Raw genomic sequence first — 18,530 nt, 5'->3', positions numbered from 1 at the left:
AAATGTTTTCCTTCATACCAAACACACCCTACATTCAAAATGTTTTTATTTCCAACTTTAGGGGGACGATTTTGTGTACACTAGTAAACTTTGGTGCTGTTAATGGTAGTTACACAGAAAGTAGGACCAAAAGATAAAATAATGAAATTACTAAACGGCGTCGTTCGAGTTCATTGCCTAAGTACAGTAACACAATCTCTACTAGGTAAAGAACATTGAACTGAATCACAAATCGTTGAATTCCGAAGAACAATTGGCGAGATACGAACGATTCCGATCATCGGAAAATGGCCGGAAGATTGAGTAATGTAGCTACTCGCATTATGGGCGGAAACGGTGTCGTCGCCCGGTCCGTCGCATCCTCTCTTCGAACACGCGCCGGCATGGGGCTTCCCGTCGGCAAACATATTGTACCTGATAAGCCGGTAATGCCTATAGTATAAATACGTACAGTAATTAATACGTCCTTAGGTTCCATTTGTTTTTTCTTTATAAATTTGATTGGCAAACCCTAACTTAGTTTTAATTTTGTTTCGTTGTGATTGTAGCTTCATGTGAATGATGAACTTACATGGGACAATGGTACTCCTTTTCCCGAGCCTTGTATCGATCGCATAGCAGATACCGTTGGAAAGGTTAGATTTTTTGTTCTAATTTAAGATTTGTTGTTAAATCCCCATTTCATTTTCTATCGTTTACAATTTTTCATTTTTCGTCAAATTAGTTTCAATGTTAATTGGAGATTTGCTTGCTGATGTTAGAAAGGTTTGATATTCTGATTAGGATCCCTATTTGAATCCCATGTTTATTCTTTTACAATTTTTATTTTTGATAGTAGATTAAATCATGAAGATTTTATATCTGTTGGAAAGGTTAGATTTTTGGCTCAAGATTTGTTTACGAATCCCCAATTCATTGTTTCACCCTTTAGTTTGTTAGTCAAATTAATTATAATCTGGAACTTGAAGACTTCTATATGTGAAATCTTAGGATTTTGTATCTGTTGGAAAGGGGATTAGTATTTGAACCATCTTCATGGCTTTTACAGTTCACGATTTCGAGTTTTTCATTTTTGCTAGTCTAGGTATTTATATAAGATAATTGAAGATTCTTGAACTGCTTTTAATGTCAGTATGAAGCATTGGCTTGGTTGTGCGGTGGGTTGAGTTGTTTTGTGGGGATTGGACTGTTAGCTGTTTGGAATGATAAAGCCTCCAAAATTCCATTTGTAAGTCTCCATTTATTGAATTCCAATTCTGTTTTATCTTTATTTGTGTGAATCAGTTATGCTTTGTTGACATACTTATCAGAAAAAGAATTGTTATGCTTTGATGACTTTACTGTACCATGTTGTCCAGATGCCAGTTGCATTTTGTTGTGTGTGTTTTTACTATGGACGAACTTGTTTGTTGTTTACTGTGTCGATTTATGGTAAAATTACTTTAAGCTGTTTGTTGATCTTAGTGTTGGACGAATACTAAAGAACTCTTTTCTTTTTTTTTGTTGAGTAAAGGGTAATTTTACTAAAGAACTCTTTTGTGGCTGTGGTTTCTTTATTCTGTGGCTAAATGACCAGCATCACGTGGATTATATTAATGTTTGTTATGTGATCTAAACTTTATAGGCTGGGAAAGGTTCTGTTGAAATATTGACGTACTATGACAGAATGATGTGATGCTAGGATCGAAAACCAAGCAAATAGTATTACTTGGTTCTTGGCCAAAGTATCCACACACTTTGTCTTACCAAACTTGAAAAATGCGCAGTTCCCAACTACCCCATCAGAGCATCTGCTTGATTCTCCGGTCTATAACCCTGTCAATTCTTCCGTCCACCTCCTGGTGCACATGCGCCTTCAGCTGAACCATCAGTGACTCTGTAACTTTTGCTCAAACTTGTATATATATTAAGAAATTCACTAAATATATATAAATATTTGAACATAAACTTGATTATTGTTGTAATATTAAATTATTAATATGAATGAACTTGACGTTGTTAAAAGAAATCATAATCTTGAATCTCCCTATGAATCGATGTGCGCTTTGCTAGAGGTGGACTAATACTCTTGAAGATATTCAAATTTACAAATGATGATTAGGATACATTTATCTTAATTCCCTGTACTTTACCTAGAGCAAAATGCCTCTGCTAATTTAAAAGTAACTTTTGAATCATAACAAATTGTTCAATGACAAGTATCTAGAGATAATTTTTCAAACGGTCACTAATCAACTAATAATTGTTATCTCAAAAAGTCATCCAACTTTATTTAGTAAAACAAAAGTCACTCAATTAATGATAATTATCTTAGAAAGTCACTCACCTACGAAGCATATGAACTTAGAACTTAGAACTTAGAAGTATGATAAAATCAAATTTCTATAAAGTGGCATAAGAGGCTCTGTTACAATTTATTTCAAAGTTAGCACCACAGAGCACTAGCTAGCAGGTAGCCAATATGTCATATGACTAACTGCTATAAGAATATTACAAACAAAACAAAATTCAACAAACTGTATGGTAAGAAACAACATAGTTGTATAGTAACTGATCAGTTGCTAGTGCTATTTTTTCAAATTCCCAACTGACTCTGCACTTCCAAAATAGTCTTAGCAGAGTTCCTAAGTTGCTCAATTTCTTCATCAGTAAGATGCACATTCGTCACGCCCAAAACTCCACTTCTACCAAGCTGTGCAGGCAAGCTCAAGAACACATCGCCACCATCAATGCCATAAAACCCCTTTGCAAGAACCGAAACAGGATGAATCCTTCTTTGATCGCGAAGGATTGTTCGAGCCAAGTTAGCAACAGAGTAGCCAATTGCCCATGATGTGTAACCTTTCAGACTAATCACTTCATATGCACTGTGCACAACTTCTTGGTGGATTTTTTCCAGTGTCTCTTTTTCCAAAGCAATTTGTTGCCTCTCAAGGAAACTGAGGACTGGCACTCCTCCTACACTAATGCCTGACCAAAGTGCCACTGAGCTATCACCATGCTCTCCAACAATGTATGCCTAGAAATATATAAATATCAGATAAGTATATTACTTTCACTTAAACAATACACACAGAACACAAGATACTTATATTCTAGTGGTATTAATCAAATGTTAAATTCGACTCAAATACTTTGTAAATTCAATGGGAAAATCAAATTTTAATTACTATATTGTGGATTTACACTAGGTATGTTGTTGTTGTAATGTGTTAGCTCATTTCTATCTGTCGAACTTGGAAAATAGGAGTTTTTTTTCCCTTCCTACTTGGGAAATAGGATGCCTTCAATTTCAATGTAAGTGTCTTGTTTACTCCCTAACTCCCTCCATCCAAAAATAAGTCTCTTTAGTAATATCGGATGGAGGGAATACCTTTTATTTACTCTTATTTTTCTTGATAGACGTGAAACAAGCTAAGGTGACACTAATTTTGGGACAAAGAAAGTATCTTTTTAACTATTCCCTCTATTTCAAATCTTTGTCACAATTTCACTTTTTAGAGCCAAACAACATGAACTTTGACACTTATTTTTTCATTATATTGATATGAGAGCATTGCAATTTGTAATACTTCTGTATATTTTTTAACTACTTTAATTTTAATTTTGAAATATTGAATTAATCTAATCTAATTTAGCTTTAAAATTTAGTTAGATTAAACTCCCGAGTAATTTAGTTAGATTAACTCTTGAAAAGCGAAACGTGACAACTATTTTAAGAAAAGCAACAACTAGATCTTCTTAAATTTTCATATAGGAATGTCACTTTTTATATTTACAGTAATTTTTCACTTACAACATTCTATGACATATTGAAGACACAATATTCAAAATACATTTTGACGCATTATATTCATTTTTAGTTTAAACATACCAAATTCATAATTTCTTAAATTTCACAATCAGTCAAACTAAGATAATTGAAATGAAACGGAGTTAGTAATATCATTAACTAACCTAAGCAATAACTAAAACAAATCTAGAAATTTAAATTAAGTAGGTAGAAAATGAAGCACTAACCTGTACATCCTGGGCATTAACATCAAGATGATCCGCAATCAAAAACCGAAATCTAGAAGAATCCAAATTCGTTCCCGACCCGATAACCCGATTCGCCGGAAACCCAGACAATTTCCAAGCAACATACGTCAGCACATCTACCGGATTCGAAACTACTAGAAGCGTAGTGTCCGGCGAATACTTCACCAACGGCGGAATAATACTCTTAAACAGAGCCACATTCCTCTGCAACAAATTCAACCTACTCTCACCCGGATTCTGTCGGGCACCTGCAGTTACAATGCAAAGATCCGACCCGGAAGTAACCGAGTAATCAGTCGATGCGTTGATCTTCGTACGCGGCAGAAACGCTGCCGCGTGCTGAAGATCCAGCATTTCTCCTCGGAGCTTGTCGGATTTTGCGTCGACGAGTGCAAGCTCGTCGGCTAGGTCTTGTGTTAGGATTGTTTGTGCAATTGCCATACCGACGTTTCCGACGCCGATGACGGAGATTTTAGTGTGGCGTTTTGTGGGTGAAGGAGGGGCAGCATTGGAAATTGACTTGAAAAAAACTTGGCTCAAGTCTAGACCACCAGGGCCAAGTGATGATGATGAACTACTATTTTTCATGATTAATGTATTACTTGTGTGTGAAGAAAAGATTGTGTATTTTCTAGTAGAGAAAAATTAAGGTTTTTGGTGAATGAAGGAGGCAAATGGTGTAGTTATATAGAGAGATTGGCGAGGGAAAGAGAACAAAATAATGGAAAAGTTGGTGCAATGTGTTGGATTTTTCAACGGTCAATCTTCCGAGAAGCATTGGAAAAAAAAAAAAAAAAATCTTTCGTAAAATAATACTAGTATATTATTTATAATTACAACCATGTTGTCCGTTTTCATTTTGTGAAAGTTTTCGAACCTAAATAGGATAGAAAAATTGATAAGAGAATAAACGGAACTATACCTAAATGAACAGGAGCTCATCCATCCTAGCGGGTTCATTGTTTATGCGGAACACTACATTCTTTTACTTCGAAATGCACTATTCCAAAGTTGAGGTAAAAAATAAGTACTACTCCCTCCGTTTCACAAAGAAACCTCCTTTTCTTTTTAGTCAATTTCAAAAGAATGACCTCTTTCTTTTTTTGGCAACATTTTACTTTTAACTTTCCACGTGACATGATTAAGACCACAAGATTAAGGACAATTTTGTACATTTGACATAACTTTAATTTAGGACCACAAGATTCAAAAGTCTTCTTTAATTTCTTAAACTCCGTGCCAAGTCAAACCAGACCAATCTTTTTTAAACGGAGGGAGTACTTGATAGAAAAGAAAGAGGCTTTCATCTACTTAATTTTAGCAAATCAAAAAAAAAAATACTTAGTACAATATGATCAAATTTAAAAATAAAAATATTATTAACAAGATTAATTTAATAAGATACATCTCGAATGCATTAAAATGGAGGGAGTATTGTGATATCTTTTCAATTGAGTTGAGTTTTTACTTTTTACGATAGTCAAAATATCAGGTCTAGAAAGAAAATAAAGCTAATATAATATAACAATTGGTGGGATTTTAAAGACTTTAAAACTTGAGACGGTGTATTTTTTCATTTGATAACTTATAATGCGGCCATTAATTTGTTCCATTTTTAATGCTTCAAAACTAGGGGTGGTTTCAGGGTTGGCTATGGATTTGTACATCTATTACTTTAACTATTAACTTTGTTGAGTTAAAGTATACTAACTAATAAGCACACGTATTGACAGAGGCAAAAACATGTATTTATTCACTTTTTTAGATAATATATGTAATGAACGAATATCATAATGTGTTTATAATAAGAGGTATTATGAAATGACATTATTAATATGTAGTGATATTGTGCAGAGTTAACTATCAATAGCATTACTTTATTTTTCTCGTAACCATATATAGGTATTATCCATTGTTGTAGTTAATTTAATCTCATAATGTAAAAATATTTTGTACTGTTGGCACAAAAAATAAATTAGTAAAGAATAATGCACCGGAGTTTTCAAATGGTGGGGTTAGCTAAATAAAGACGACTATCTAGAAAAGTAAATAGATTTCTTGCTACCCAATTCGACAAAAATCACATCAAATACGTAAAAGAGGTCGACTTATTTCACAAGAAAACAATTTTTATTCGAGAAGTTTTCTTTTTGAGTGTGACTATATTCGAATAATAAATTGTATTCAGATTAAGATTTATGTCTTAGATTCACCTCTTTATAATAGTACATACATATTCTCAATGTCCCTCTTAATATGCCCACGTCTCTTACTACCTCTGTCTCGGTTAACATGATGTATTATCCTTTTTAGTCGGTTTTAAAAAAAATGACACGTTTCTATATTAAGTAACAATTTAACTTTAAAATGTCTATTTTATCCTTAATGAAATGATTTATAGCTACACAAATTTTTATCATTAATTTTAGACCATAAATTTTAAAACTCTTTCTTTCTTTTTTTAAATTTGTGTCGAGTCAAACTAACTTATATAGGAAAGATGGTGTATAAAATAAATCAGAACCTTCCAATTCTCAACAGTTCTTTTACAGTTGGTATCCCATGTCATTTATTAACATTACTCATTATAAACCATTTTTATATTATAAGACCCATTTGACCTCATTACATGTTAAAATAGCAGCATATTAGGCACACAATGGTCAAATTAGAGCAGTGCTTATAATAAATATTGATGACTAAAGTGTGGAGAAAATCAAAATAGCTAGCTAGCGTACATTGGAAGTACGGTTACTTATTTAATTTTCCTTTATAAACACGGTTTATTAATATGTGTTTTTCGTAAAATTCAACCATGAGAAGTAGTAGAAGTCTTTTGTACAGTAACATTATAGAATATTGATTTTGCCCACTGATTAATTAAAACTAGGTCGTTGTTTAGCATTGTTTCTGCCAGCGGTATTAGTAAAAAAAATAAAATTCCATGGTTTGTCAAAAAGCCTAAAGCCAAGGTCTTTTTTTTTTCTTCTCGTAACCCATCATGGATCGCGCCTGTCTCCACTATTTTCTTCTTGCCTTAATCATTCCTTTAATTTACATAAAAAAAAAATTGTGTAACATCATTTTTACTAACATGCATCTATTTTTATGGTGATTCATAACTGATCTTCAAATCCAGAACATGCCTCTCTGCTAGCTATCTTAAACGTGACTAGCTAGCTCCCATTCATGACCTCTATACCTTTGCTTTTCTTTTCAGCTAAAAGATCATAAAAAGTTGGTCATTGTACTCACCTTTTTGAGATGTAAGCAAAATAATGCAAATTAAACATATTTCCGAATTTAAGGGTCCGTTTGGGTTATAGAACTCTCTCTTGCACGTCTCCTTGAAGAAAATTGGTGAAACAATTTTAGACATAATTAGACTATTAAAAGGAAATTAACGGTAATGCTATAATAAAACGATCTTTTTTATATATTATTTTTAGGAGAATGAATAATTAAATATTATTTCCACTTATTTTCAGCGTAATTTAAATCTTTTACAGTAATCTATCAATTAGTGGCAAAGATGTCTCTCGTCTTTCCTTTATAATATTACTATACTAATTTTTAGACTTTAGTTATAGGTAGGTATGAGGTGTCAAGTAATAAGAAAAAAAATAAAAAAATTACGTAATATGACAAATACATATTTAGATTGTTTTAAGATACATAACTATAGTTTCAAAAAGGAATTGACTGGGGCACACAAGTTGTGGACATGTGATTTAACTCGATATAAAGTTAAGAATCGTACTAAGAGTTGACATGTCGCAAATTTTGTTGAAGGAGAGGGATGCCTTCGAGAATAAATAAATATATATATATATATATTTAGTGCAATGTGGCTATCGGTTAATTGTTACTTGGTACCATAAGGTATTGAGTTAAGTCCCACTTAAAATGTATGCACCATGAATTCGGATATGTTCAGCCACAAATAGACACCTTGATAACAAGGGAAATCAATAACAATGTAATAATGTTTTATTAATTTCAATTTGTTTGTCTTACTTCCTTTTTAGTCTGTTTAAAAAAAAAATTCTCTATTTTTTTATGATTTTTTAATTTCAACTTTTCGCATGACATGTTTATGATCAAAAGAGTAATAACATTTTGGAACTCTATATATATATTTAGTTTAAGTCAACAAGATTTAAATTTTTTTTCTTAAATTGTGTATCAAGTTAAAACTAGACAAATAAATTAAAACGTGGGAGTAACTATTTCTCCTAGCAAGTGATAATTGACAAAGGACTAATTTCGAATTAAGCTATACTCGACGGACCAAAACTATATTTTGCAAAAAAACCATCGAACAATTGCTTTTGGAAGAATCAGACTTGTTGAAGTGGACTGTGGACTCGAAATTCGCCGTCTTTCGAGCTTCGCCGGAGCCATGGAAGCATTAGCAAAGCTGGAGAGACTCCAGACTGACTCCTCCAGCGCATCCATTCACTATCGCTGCAAAAGAAACGTTCTGGTACCTCCTTTTTTCGCAATTCGCGTATTACTTTATCGGATAATTAACTTGTACTGTATGTACGATTTCAAATTGGGCATAATATGAAATTGTCTTTTCCGGCATGTAGAATAAGCAGTAGAAGGTTGCTTACATTTTAGTTCAAGCGTGTTATTTGCTACAGTATTGTATAAATGCAAACTTATAGGATGAAATCTAGCTTTTTAGATGATGAAGACGAAAATTAGTCATAATGTATCATTGGGACAGGGAAAATGTTAAAAACTGTGAAAAGTAAATGTGTCATGTGTTGAGTTATCTGTTAAAGAAATTCTGAATCAAATATGTATATGGAGCTTTCATGAGTAGCAGTGAAGGATTTGAAGGTATTAAGAAAAAACTCACTAAATTAACACTCGATTAATTAATAATCTCTCTAAGATAATAATTTCTTCCGGTCCCAACTTGGGTCAATGGAAAAAATCACTCATTTCAATAAGATAATATATTTTCAGAAGGCCCCTATATAAATATATGGTCTCATTAATATTATAAATTAATAATTCTTTAAAAGTACAAATATATCTAAGAAAATTTAGTGAAATATGATTCTATTATGTTCTGTTTTTTGTTAAAATTTAAATCTAGTTGAAGCTTATCTCTAGCTTTTTTTATTGCATCCAAAAATTTCTGTGTTGTCTTTTCTAATTGCACCATAAAATTGTGAAGAGTTCTAGATGTAAGTGTTTCCTTACGCGTAACTGGTTTAAAAGGTATTGTATCATCTTCAACTTTATGATATATGTTGTTTTTCCAATGATATCCACAATTTGTTCTAAGCTCTGGACCTCTGAACATGTATCATTTTCACCTATCCAATAGGTTATTAATGTTCATTTTATTGCGGTAATCGAGATCATTAATCATGATCTCAAGTTCATGAATGACGTGTTCACAAGTGAGTTCTTTCAAATTCTTTGAGATTTTATCCCTGTACAATTTTTTCAGTGTCGAACACTTTTTAAATTAATAAATATTAATTTATCGATTAAATAATACCTCTACAAAATAATAATATTTCATGATCCCGCCTATATTAATTTAGAGAGATTTTACTGTAATCTTTAAATGAATGAAATATGCGATATATGGAGATGTGTATTTTCTCTTGTTTCTTTTAGTGTATAAAATTGAACATCTTACTGACTTCAAAGAGGAAAATGGTGAACATCTTGTATTGCTGGACAGTGGAGTAGACATTATGATAGTCCTACTCTAATGAAACTGATGAAATATTTCGTAGTGGAGATTACGCTGTCAAAACTATTTGCAGTTAATATAATGTTGGAATGGGACTGATTACAAAATAAAAAAGAAGCAGCATCAAATCATGGATTGAAGATATTATAAACTATCATCAAAGGAAAATTGGTGAGCTATTGATTGCATTTTGTGGTAGTTGCAGACTTGCAGGATGCTATTATGACTTAGGCTTCACATGTATAGTGTAGATAAAGAACATGATTTGGAAGCAGAGTTTTTTTCTAGGAGTACAAAAAAACTTATATACAGGACTGGCTTTAAATTGTATGTCATGCTTTTTTTAGGAAAAGTACATTCAAACAACCAATTATTATTTTCAAAAATTATATTCAAAGACAACTCCAACTTTAAAATTCCAAATAAAGTGCAAAAATTATTTGTAGTAGTATGTTGAATTTAGGATTTTATCTATGACACTATGTGACTATCTATTTTGAGATTATTACTCTTTTGGAGCAGTTTAGATCATATGTTTCAAGTAAATTAGTCAAGTTGAGTAATTTTGCTTGTTTTTAGAAATTGGGGATATAAATCATATTTAGAAAAATCATATTCTAAATATTCTTTGCCAAAAGTTTGGCGAACTCCAACATTAAAAATTCAAATAAAGTGAAAAATATTTGATTTTCATGGTCAAACGCCCACTTAGAGAAAGCTTATCTCGATTGGGAGGTCCGGCCAGAGGGGAATCATCTCTCCATAGTTTACCTAGGTATGCACTGTGTGCACCAGAAAAGGAAGAACCAGATGCCCATCCTAGCATGCCAAGGGTGTTAAGTGTCCCAAATTGGTTCAGGGTATGGGTTGTTGTCTTCTTATATAATATTGAGCGATCCTCACCCATGAGCTTACTTTTTAGATTTTCCACATTGGTTAAAGGAATAATAGTGGTCTCCTTATATGGTCTCGGCCAATCCTCATCTCATTAGCTAATTTTTGAGATTAGATTTGGTTCAAGATCCATTTTCTTCACAATTCAAAAGTTTGATATTTCCTGGACTTTGTTAGCTCCATGGTAATTGTGTAGTCTAAAAAAAATAACATGTATCACCATTGGAAGGGAAAGAAGGATTGTTTCATCAAGTGCAATATTGCCCTCTAAATGCTAATGCTCCCAAATGTGTAATTACTAATTTGGAATGTAAATATAGCAGAACCTGAGTTCAAAGAACAGGATACATGTTAGCTGATTTTTTCTTACATTGTAGAATCACCATTAGCTGTCTGGAGATTCCTTTTATAGCCTGTTGGAGTTAGTTACGTTGGATAATGCTCAAAAGGAGTGAACAAAGGAGATATCAGAGAAGAACATGGGATGTTATCCCATAAACTGTTACTATGTGCTGTTTGGTGAAAATAAACCATAGGGCTTTTTAAGGATCAGAAAAGTTCTTAATCAAATTCTGTCTATCTCTTTGTTTTGTATTTTTCAAAATTTCTGGGGAATGAAAGTGATTCCTTCTTGTATGGATCATTGGATGAACTTTGTAGGTAGGAATACATACCTTAATTCCCAGTTATGTGTATGTCTTCTATGTGCGCAATTTCCCTTTTCTGTAAAATATAACCTCATCAAATGTAAAATAAGGACTTTTAACCCACTCTTGTTTTTTTGACAAGAGTTATAACCCACTCTTTCCATTCCATTCAAACACAGCATAAGGGAGTTCTCAGTTTACTTAACTCTTTATTTTTGTTGTTCTCCAAATGTCTACCATATTCATGCCCATTTCTAGTCGTCTTAACCAATCTGGATCGTTTATGTCCAGAAGGCTTTTTTGCTAAATTTGATCTGAGCAGCTCTTGTTTTATGTTCAACTTATCAGGAGATTATCCATGTTGCTTGTCCTACACTAAAGTTTGATTTTAGGTTTATAATCTTATCTTCTTGTTGAAGATCTTCAACTATTTGGGTACTCCATTGCATTAAAGAAAGTTCAACCTTGTTAATGGCTTCACCAGGCACCTTAAAGATGTTAGAAGGGTGTCTGGCAGCATGGACTACTGGAACAAATCGACAATTGTTATTCTAATGCTTGGATGGCCTGAAAAAATCTCATACTGGAATTTCTTTCCTTACTTCTTTACATGAATGGTTTACTTCAGTTCTAGATTCTCTCTGAGCAACTCCAAAGTAATTCCTTGAGAGTGGCAATGAATGTGTTAACTACTTTTGGCCTTTGGATTCGATACCTTACTAAAAACACGACAGTTAAAAAGCATAATTTTTTAAAGATGGACTTGTTTTATGCATTCTTTTTATCATTCATATGCCTTATGATTGTTGACCTGTTCCAACCATGTCTTTACTGGGAGCAAAGAAATTTGGATGCTCTAAGTTTCGGAGGTCTGAAGTGTTCTGTGGGGTCGTCATTATGTTTGAGCAGTTCATATAGAATGATTTTAGAAACTGAATACCTTATGCAGTGAGGCTGGATCCTGAGGAGATATCAGCAAAGCTGACTGGTTATGAAAACACAACGCAGTCACATGTATTGGCATGAGGACCTACATACCGGTACTCTGTCTCTCTGTTTTTTCGCTGTAATTGTCATAATGTTTCCCAAGATTCTTCTGCTTACAGTTTCACATATGAGTTGTTCCCATGTCACTTTTCACATTAGTTATTGAAATGTTGTGCAGCTCGTCAAAGTCATTACATTCTCTAATGCAGCTGCTGATAGTAGCTAATGCCATATCGGCTAGCTTCTGAGTTGCTTCGAATAAAAGCCAAGATTAGGTGAATAACACGGTTATGAAGGTTATAACTTGACTAGAACACTTCTGTTGCAAATTATTGATTCCTCCTACGTATTGTTGGTTAAAACACACAATATCTGTCTTTCTTGCCTCCTGCACTCATTTGCATCACATCAAGGTATATTATCTAGTGCAACCTTCTTGTCCATTGCTGTTTGCTGTAGCTTGAGCAAATTGGGCCCTGCTAGTTGCCAGGGTCAGTTCCTGTCACTCTCTTGCTTACACCAATTGCTAATAATATGTGATACATGTTGAGGGGTCCCTATTTTTCCACTTTTAGACGAAAAGTGGACTATTTGGTATGTGTTTTACTCTCCGTCATTCTCTTCAATAAATGGACTCTATGCTATTCATTGTGCCAGCTGTGCTACTGCTCACTGTTCCTAAAATCTGTATCTGTCAATGTTGTTGATCTAGATGTGCAGCCTGCCAGTTTTTCTCACTTTGTAATGACCTCACATTAGAGGCCACTTCAATTACCCTTTCGCCTACAATTAAATTGCATATAAGAAGCTTTCCTTTTTGCAACTAGTAGGCAGCAGAGGAAAGGCCACCGCGACTTGTTCAACAACTAACGAATTATGTTTAGCTGAAAAAAGCTAACCTTTTAAAGTGATAGGTGAAGAAATACTTTATTGATGATTCTCTTCGTGAATACATTTATTAAATTATTCAGCCTTAGACATCCACTGTTTAAAGCCAAACATCAACTATTATGGAAAATAGTTGTGTACTACTATATAACTGTAATTCATTCTAATTTTACCAGGTGATTTTGGATGAAGCAATCACCAACCTCAATCCTGACTTCTTCTGGTTTGGAGTTGATGAGATTGATCTTAAACTGGGGATCAGAATTCATCAATTTCGTGAAACCATTCATTGTCAACTGTAGTGAAAAATCCCCTCAATTAGGTAAAATGGGTACTGCTGTAGGCATTTTTGCTCTGTGAAACTTGCAAAATGCTTCTATTTGATTTTGCTTCAAAATTAGTTTCCAGGCTGTGTGACGTGATTGTGATTCGTCAATAGTTGGGTCTGTCCCTCTTGCATTGTGATCTCTGGTTAAAGATAGAGGGATCCCAACCATCCTACGACATCCCTGGTGGTAGAATGATCAACATAGTTGCCACATCTCAATACTGATTGATTGCAAAAGGATAGAACTGCAGCTGCAAGCCCAATTGTCCTGCGCTCAGGTTCTTATATATAGAATTATGTTCGTATAATTTTAAACTGATTTTCCCCTTCCTGTTTTCTGTAATGCGATCAGTGATGAGAGCAATTGCTTATTCTCTTTTTATTGATGTTTGAATTTGGGATCTTTTCTAGTTAGGTGTTAGCTTTAAACAATTGTATGAATTTCCTCTTAAAAAAGACCATTTCTAGATGCAAAATAGAAAAAATTAGGTATGACATTTGAGGTCAGGATAAATGCAGAAAACAGTAAACTAATCTTTCCAATTTGTTGAGACTCTTATTACTTGCTGCCTTCAATTGGTTTGGGTTATGCTAGATGAGTCGGGTTATGACCCGTTGTTTGACCCAAACTTTGGATGGGTTGAGTCTTGATCCGACAATCAATTTGACTCGATCCGCCCAACCCAAACTCAAGAACAAGAGGTGACAAATAGCAAATTTGTTGCCTGCTTATGGCTGTACACATAATAAATGACAAAAATAGATTTGGTTTCTTGGATAGCAAATGCAAAGGACTTTAAAAAAGAGACAAAAAACAGAAACTACCACATAACTGTCTCCATCACTAAAGAAGAAAACCAACCAACACATTCACAGCAGAGAGACCACTGCTACTTTTTTTCCTATATATTTATATGCACTCTTCTTCTTTTTTTTAATATAAGGTACACTTGATAAAAACAAGACAATAATATGAGGGACCATATACATCCACATCATGCCCTCAATAAACCTCAACCATATGCATTAATGTAACATAATATATAACATTGATATTTTTTGCTAGCAGTTTTGCAATTTTTAGTCATTTCTATTTGTACATACATGGAGTATGATCTCATCTAGGATTCTCCTTCATTTGCCAAAACAATAATAATAATTTTAAGAAGAAAAAAAAACGAAAACTGACAGGTCTCACATACGTATAAACGAGAAAATAAAATACATATAAGTATATGATGGTTTTCATCTACAATATATTTTAGTGTTTCGTGTTGTGAATTGGTGGTTTTCTATGGGGTTGTGCATAATCCATAACTACTACGTCTTCCACGAGTTCCTTTTCAATGGAGTTCACTGCTTCTTCCTCGTGTTGTGTTGACAGTGGAGATTCTAGCATCAACCGCGATTCTCTCCTCGATATCTGCATAAAATGTTTAGTATAAGCACATTAACTTATAAATATCGATAGTGTTTTCAAAGAATCCATGCATTTTACATTTTAACCTCTTATAGCAGGTAAAAGATATATATACTTACATATCAAGTGATTATACATAGAAATTGCATCTATGTTGTCCTTTAAGTTGACGACAATGTGCATGTCGATAGTTGATAAAAAATGAAATACAAATCTTGGACTCCACTTATTTTAACAATAAAAAAAAGGATTCTTGGGTCACAAAAGAAGTTTTATTGTTTCTTATAATTATTAAGTATGAGGGTAAAACTTGACTTTTCCAAAAAATACTGCACATCATATATATATATAGTACTAATTTTAATTATTCAGTGACATGAATTAATTAAACACTAATTATATTGTGTAGAGCTAGAGAGAGAGAAATTAGAGTTTTACCTTTACTTGAGCTCCCTCATGAAACGATATCTCAACCTTGTTTCCTGTTAGTCACAACACATATTTCGTCATATATAAGAAAATTACTAAAGGGTAAATTAACGTTGTAAAGAAGAAAAAAAGTTGCATTCATGAATTTAAAAGGAAGCAAAACATAAATAAAATAAAAATTCCCTCTATTTTTTTTTTATCTGTTCTTGAAAATATTGTCACTCATAACATGGGAAAATATGACATTAATTCTAAAGTCACCAAACAAGCTTGGTTAGGTGAGTTACAAAGGAAGTAATACATATTATAAAATGTGAGTTTCTTTTCTTCTTATTTTTTCATACATAGACTATGTTGTTACCTTAGACAATAATGATCGGGTATTATATATATGTACAACCTTATAGTTATTGAGAGATATTGAGTAAATAAAAGTATATTTTCTTTAGTAGCTCAAGTTTTTCAGATAACATGGTCATAATTTCAATATGATATCATAGCAGGCAAGAGGTTTTGCCGCATGAATTTGAGTCTCACTACCATATATATATATACTTATTAAAAAGAATTTCCACGTGTTTAAATTATCGAACCCATCGGGTGTAGTGAGGTATAATTTAATAAAAGTAAGCTCTGAAAGGAACTACACAAGCTATGACAATTAACATGTTTCAACAATAACGGAAATTTTTAACGTGCCAAAACTACCTTTATTTTCTTCATCGTCTAATTGATTTCGTGCAACAATTGATGTCTTTTTCCACATAAGTTTTCCATCATCTTTTCCAATGTCTTCAGACATAATTATTCTTCCTTCTGTTTTTGATGTGTCACTAGTCATAATTGTTACATCCTGCAAATAAACAAGGACAAGTTACATATTTGGTCGGTCAGTCAAAATAATTACACTCTCTAGTAAAAAATACTAGTATATATTGGCTAGAGAGTATTGCTATTATTTTGATGGACGGTTATACAAATCAAGAAGGAAAGAAATATTTGTGAGCAAACCTTGCTAGAGAGTAGTATTTTGTTTTCTTTGTCATCAATATTTGCTAGTGGTCTAGCACTACATGCATGAAGAGAAATACAAACCAAAAGATAAACAAGAAACTTAGACATATTGATGAACATTTTTTTGTTTTTTTTTGGGCAAGCTTATGAATATAATAGGTTATAGGGTATTATTTTCTTGAAAATAGTGCAACTTGATAGCTAGCTAGGGTTGTGTTGGGATATTGGCAATGAATTTAGTGGGCATATAAGTAGTAGGAAAAGGGCAATGAATGGCATTAAATGCAGGTTTTGTAGGGAGATGAAGGTAGAACATGCAGGTGCTTGGATATGCTCATCCTTCACTACATTTTTGAAGATATTGGCGGCCTCCCCATGTCTCCTCCTTCCTTTAAACTTCTCAATCACCATGGCCCCACTCGGATTTAGACACAGAGACGGATTCAGAATTTAATTTGTTCCGTATAATAATTAACATTTTTAATTTATTAATGTTGACTCATTGTTTATTTGAAATTATGAATTCAAATTCAATCAACAATAACATGTCTAGTGAGATTCCACAAGTGAAATCTGGTGAGAGTGATCAAGTTGTATGCCAACCTAAGTTACTAGAGAATGTGGTTGCAACGTAACACCTTCTTTCGTGTGAATTAATTAGTGACTCTACGTGATATTTTGATAAAATTGAATGACTTTTCATTACAAAAAGATTAATAGTTTACTCACTTCTAATTAATTTCTAAGATATTAAAATTATGCAAAGTTGAATGATTTAGGTCAAGTTTATTAATGTTGTTCAAGAATGAATAAAATCAAAAGGAAAAGGGGTCATTGGTGATATATAGATATCGATATAGGATATATATACACAATGGAAAAATATAAATAACATTTTTTGATGGATAAGGATAGGAAGATCTATTGGCCCGGGGAAGTAAAACATCTAGTCGAAGCACAGAGTATTGTTGAAAATATAATTAAATAAATTAAAATATATGATCTCTTTAATAATTTAAATTTTTAGAATTAGAGATTATCATACACACTTCAATAATATTATTAGAGCAGAACTCATTTTGGGTTTGAGTCTCACTAGCATTATCAAAATATTACTCTAACAAGTTATTAATAAAGTGTTCTAGCTATTGACATATTGAGTATATAATGAAGTAAATTATAAAGTATGCTAATATTTTTACATAATTGAAAAGATTATTGAAAAATTAGAGATCGAGCTTGTTGATCTACCGACAAATCTTTAGTCTTAGTTCAAATTTTAGAAGTCAAGGATATACAAAAAGCTTAACAAAAACACATGACAAATACAAGGTAATGGAGTCAAAAATCTTTCTTATGGATCTCACATGAAACATGTTGTTAATCAAAGATCACTTATGTTGATCATTCTCTTGTGATTGGAAATCCTCCTTTATAACAACCCCATCTTCATGTAATTAGGTGAAGCATTTAATATATAGTTTACATAATTGCATAATTAATTTGATCATAACAGAATTCATATACATATAATACATACAATAAATAAGAATAAGAGAATTCTAGGACATGTCCCATGTGTTTGTGCAGGATTCCTACCACCCTTTCATATCTTTGTTTTAGATTTTCAGCATGGCTTAGTAAATGGCACTCCTTGCCTTTGTAATTTATTACTTTTGCTATGCTACTTTTTTATCCCCTAAAATAAATTGTACAATTTTTGTCATCTTTCTAACCTTGTCCTATCTAGCCTTTCTAAAAGGTTTTTCTGATGTGGGATTCATAAGGTGTTGTGTACAACCTTCTTTTTAAAGGCTTGCTCTCCGTCATGGACGTCACATACCTGCACACCCTAGGACTCATGTCCTCTCTAAGGTTTTTCCCTATCACAGTACTGAGGAAGAGTCATGCTCTGATACCATTTGTAATGTCTTGAATCAACTGTTAAGCTATTGTTTATTTTGAGCCTAGGCGAGCAAAAATTTATTTCTTGAGTTTTAACCCAAAATATGTCACAAATAGTTAATTATGAACCCATTCTTGTAAGATTCCTAATTTTCTTCTCCTATTTCAATATGTAAAATTCATTTATACTTTGAAGTTCGTTCAATTCACACGGATAGGGTGATTGAGGTGCGTGCTTCAACATCTAAGTTT

At 32.8% G+C, this 18,530-nt stretch overlaps 3 protein-coding genes and 1 long non-coding RNA gene across 8 annotated transcripts; 2 read left to right on the top strand and 2 right to left on the bottom strand.

Annotated features, from left to right (window-relative positions):
- Window positions 1-196: 196 nt before the first annotated feature.
- LOC102591819 (NADH dehydrogenase [ubiquinone] 1 beta subcomplex subunit 8, mitochondrial-like) lies at window positions 197-1,294 on the top strand. Its single transcript, XM_015312417.1, has 3 exons — window positions 197-425; window positions 549-635; window positions 1,133-1,294. The coding sequence occupies exons 1-3, from the start codon at window positions 288-290 to the stop codon at window positions 1,277-1,279; spliced, it is 372 nt and encodes a 123-aa protein (XP_015167903.1). The 5' UTR covers window positions 197-287; the 3' UTR covers window positions 1,280-1,294.
- Window positions 1,295-2,364: 1,070 nt separating this feature from the next.
- On the bottom strand, window positions 2,365-4,750 carry LOC102604318 (L-lactate dehydrogenase B). The gene is made up of 2 exons (XM_006355413.2): window positions 4,021-4,750; window positions 2,365-3,019 (listed from the first exon to the last, which is right to left on the bottom strand). The coding sequence occupies exons 1-2, from the start codon at window positions 4,627-4,629 to the stop codon at window positions 2,576-2,578; spliced, it is 1,053 nt and encodes a 350-aa protein (XP_006355475.1). The 5' UTR covers window positions 4,630-4,750; the 3' UTR covers window positions 2,365-2,575.
- Window positions 4,751-8,286: 3,536 nt separating this feature from the next.
- Window positions 8,287-16,991, top strand: LOC102604095 (uncharacterized). Of its 5 annotated transcripts, XR_001474439.1 has the most exons (5): window positions 8,329-8,527; window positions 12,257-12,347; window positions 13,359-13,504; window positions 13,584-13,788; window positions 16,662-16,991. It is a non-coding gene; the product is annotated as an uncharacterized lncRNA (long non-coding RNA). The 5 variants fall into 5 exon arrangements; XR_001474441.1 differs by lacking the exon at window positions 16,662-16,991 and having other exon boundaries at window positions 8,287-8,527; window positions 12,257-13,208; window positions 13,584-14,017; XR_001474438.1 differs by lacking the exon at window positions 16,662-16,991 and having other exon boundaries at window positions 8,327-8,527; window positions 13,584-14,017.
- Window positions 14,533-16,663, bottom strand: LOC102603757 (uncharacterized). The gene is made up of 4 exons (XM_015312390.1): window positions 16,371-16,663; window positions 16,068-16,212; window positions 15,369-15,412; window positions 14,533-14,933 (listed from the first exon to the last, which is right to left on the bottom strand). The coding sequence occupies exons 1-4, from the start codon at window positions 16,491-16,493 to the stop codon at window positions 14,772-14,774; spliced, it is 474 nt and encodes a 157-aa protein (XP_015167876.1). The 5' UTR covers window positions 16,494-16,663; the 3' UTR covers window positions 14,533-14,771.
- Window positions 16,992-18,530: the final 1,539 nt, after the last annotated feature.

This window comes from Solanum tuberosum, unplaced genomic scaffold, assembly GCF_000226075.1.
Source record: "Solanum tuberosum cultivar DM 1-3 516 R44 unplaced genomic scaffold, SolTub_3.0 scf00201, whole genome shotgun sequence".
In the NCBI taxonomy this organism is placed as follows: domain Eukaryota; kingdom Viridiplantae; phylum Streptophyta; class Magnoliopsida; order Solanales; family Solanaceae; genus Solanum; species Solanum tuberosum.
Note: the sequence above shows the minus strand (reverse complement) of the source record. Positions and strands in the feature narration are given on the sequence as shown.